Raw genomic sequence first — 2735 nt, 5'->3', positions numbered from 1 at the left:
GTGTCTGTGGAGTGTCTATGGGAATTTGAGCAATAATGAGAATGAGATAAGATAGATTTCAAGAAGTGTTGTTGTAAGTTAAAATTTACATTTCTGACAGTGTTGAAAGACTCCAGTTAAATTTTTATTTGCTTTTAATTTGAAACGCCAAATTTATTTTTTCTTATTTCTAGCCTATAAGACCCAAGGGCGAGGATGAATGTGTTGGGTGGGAGAGCAAGGGCAGAGACAAGAAGTGTCTTGGGCTGAATGGAGAGCTGTGTTGTAGTTCTTCTTCTTCTTCTTTTTTTTTTTTTGAGACGGAGTTTCACTCTGGTTGCCCGGGCAGGAGTGCAATGGTGCCATCTCGGCTCATTGCAACCTCTGCCTCCTGGGTTCAAGCAATTCTCCTGCGTCAGTCTCCCTAGTAGCTGGGATTACAGGCAGATGCCATGATGCCCAACTAATTTTTGTATTTGTGGTAGAGACAAGGATTCACCATGTTGGTCAGGCTGGTTTCGAACTCCTGACCTCAGGTGATCCGCTGGCCTCAGAGACAGGGTTTCACCATGTTGACCAGGCTGGTCTTAAACTCTTGACCTCAGATGATCTGCCTACGTCAGCCTCCCAAAATGCTGGGATTACAGGCATGAGCTACTGTGCCTGTCCTCTGGATTTTTTCATTTAATATTTTTGAACCACGGTTGACCATGGGTAACTGAAGCATTGGAAGGCAAAACCATGATAAGGGGGAACTACTACATGTATTGAAAATCCAGATCACAGAATTTTGTGTGTGTGTGTGTGTGTGTGTGTGTGTGTAATTTTTGTCATGGAAGAGATCTTAGAGAGTGTCTCCTTTATTCTCACATTTCTGATGAAACTAAGTCAGAAAGAATAAAGAGACTCACTCAAGGTGATCTGTGACAGATCCTAGCCTGGTTACCCCAGCTACATGATTTCCAATGGTACTGAGTCTAACATTAACGTTAGGTTTAAACATTAACTTTTGTAGATCAAGAATGTCCACTTGTCCTTGGAAAATTATTTAGCATCTCTGCATTAGGTCCTTAAGACAGGGCCAGTAATTGTTGCCTCATTGCTGAGAGCATCCAATGGCACACAGCAGGGGTTTAATAACTAATGGCATTCCCTGACCAAATAAGGAAGCTGTTTCTTACCCTCCCTCTTGCTGATATGTTTTGTTTTTCTCTGACCTCAGGTATATAGAAGCAGGGTAGAACAGAGGGCAGACCCCTAGCCCAGCCTGGTGTTACTAAACAATGGCAGCTGGTGAGCCAAGGGTGACCAGGGCCCTGAACTCTGTGGCCCAGGCTTTGAGGGAAACAAAGTTGTTCTCAATTGTGGAAGAGGAGAATTTGGACAGCAGAACAAAAAAGGAAGACAGCCTCTTGGAGCAGATACATTTGTCACAGGAAGCCACATCAAACCCTGGGACCTTTGCTGAGCCTCTCCATCTGCCCAGTTACTGGGAGGTAGATAGCCCCAGGAAGGAATCCAGTCAGCCCTGGGCGCCAGGTCAGGAGTGGATAAAGCTGGAAAGAGACACCACAGAAGAGAAGATGTTTGAACAGCTGAAGCCAATCGAACCTGTACAGAAGATGTTCCCATGGGTGGGCAAGGTAGCTGCCACCCTGCAGGAAGCCATGAAGAGAGATTGCTGGAGGGAGGCATGGGTGAAGAAGGTGAGGAGACTAAGCTAGAGAGAGGTGGGGTCCAGGTCCTAGACTCCAGGAGCACTTTCATGCATGCTGCTGCCTGCAGGTCAAATGAAATCTCAGATTGTTCTAGACTGAACGACATCCAGAAAAAGGAGCCGCAAAACCTTTCTCCATCTCCCGCACCACCCTGGCATCCTTCATGTGGTACTTCCTGAAATTTGTTAGAGTGGCAGCATTTTTTCTTTTGCTTTGCTTTCCTATTTGTATTCTGCATATTCTCTTTCCTCTCCCCCACATCTTATCTTTCTCTCTTTCTCTTCATCTTTCATTTCCTTTTTTTTTGAGACAGCGTCTTGCTCTGTCACCCAGGCTGGAGTGCAGTGGCGTGATCTTGGCTCACTGCAACCTCTGCCTCCCGGGCTCAAGTAATTCTCCTGCCTCAGCCTCCTGAGTAGCTGGGATTACAGGCATACATCACCATACCCGGCTAATTTTTGTATTTTTAGTAGATACCTGGTTTCACCATGTTGGTCAGGCTGGTCTCGAACTCCTGACCTCATGATCTGCCTGCCTCAGCCTCACAAAGTGCTGGGATTACAGGCATGAGCCACCACATCTGGCCTCCTTTCCTTTCTATACTTCACAGTTGCTGGCCTTGTGTCTCTCTTTTAATATTTCTCTCTTCCTTCCATGGTTTTATCTTTCTCTTAGGTTTTAATTCTCTGAATCTTGAGACTGGATGTTAATCTTGTACACACACACACACACACACACACACACACACACATATACATACCTACATATATTTATGTAAACTTTTTGAGTCTCTCCTGTTCTTCCAGAAGCCAGTCACCTTTGAGGATGTGGCAGTGAATTTCACCCAGGAAGAGTGGGACTGTCTAGATGCCAGCCAGAGGGTCCTTTACCAGGATGTTATGTCGGAAATCTTTAAGAACCTAGCATCTGTGGGTAAGAGGCTGGGCTTCCCTCAGCAAGCCCCCTGTCCTAAGGGCCCTGGAACATCTGGTTTCCCTGGACAGGTAGATCAGCTTACAGTTAGTTTCACTGACCCCT

The 2735-nt window shown here is 45.8% G+C and overlaps 1 protein-coding gene across 1 annotated transcript in view; it reads left to right on the top strand.

The window, feature by feature from the left end:
- Positions 1–1562: 1562 nt before the first annotated feature.
- ZFP57 (ZFP57 zinc finger protein) overlaps positions 1563–2735 on the top strand; it is a 4467-nt gene continuing 3294 nt past the window's right edge. The window contains exons 1-2 of the mRNA XM_011992381.1: positions 1563–1685; positions 2504–2687. Of these exons, the coding sequence (XP_011847771.1) occupies positions 1563–1685; positions 2504–2687 (307 nt within the window). The remainder of the gene's footprint in view (positions 1686–2503; positions 2688–2735) is intronic.

The sequence above is a fragment of the Mandrillus leucophaeus genome, unplaced genomic scaffold, assembly GCF_000951045.1.
Source record: "Mandrillus leucophaeus isolate KB7577 unplaced genomic scaffold, Mleu.le_1.0 Scaffold1102, whole genome shotgun sequence".
Classification (NCBI taxonomy): Eukaryota; Metazoa; Chordata; class Mammalia; order Primates; family Cercopithecidae; genus Mandrillus; species Mandrillus leucophaeus.
The sequence above is the reverse complement of the archived record's forward strand: the minus strand, read 5'-3'. Positions and strand labels throughout refer to the sequence as shown.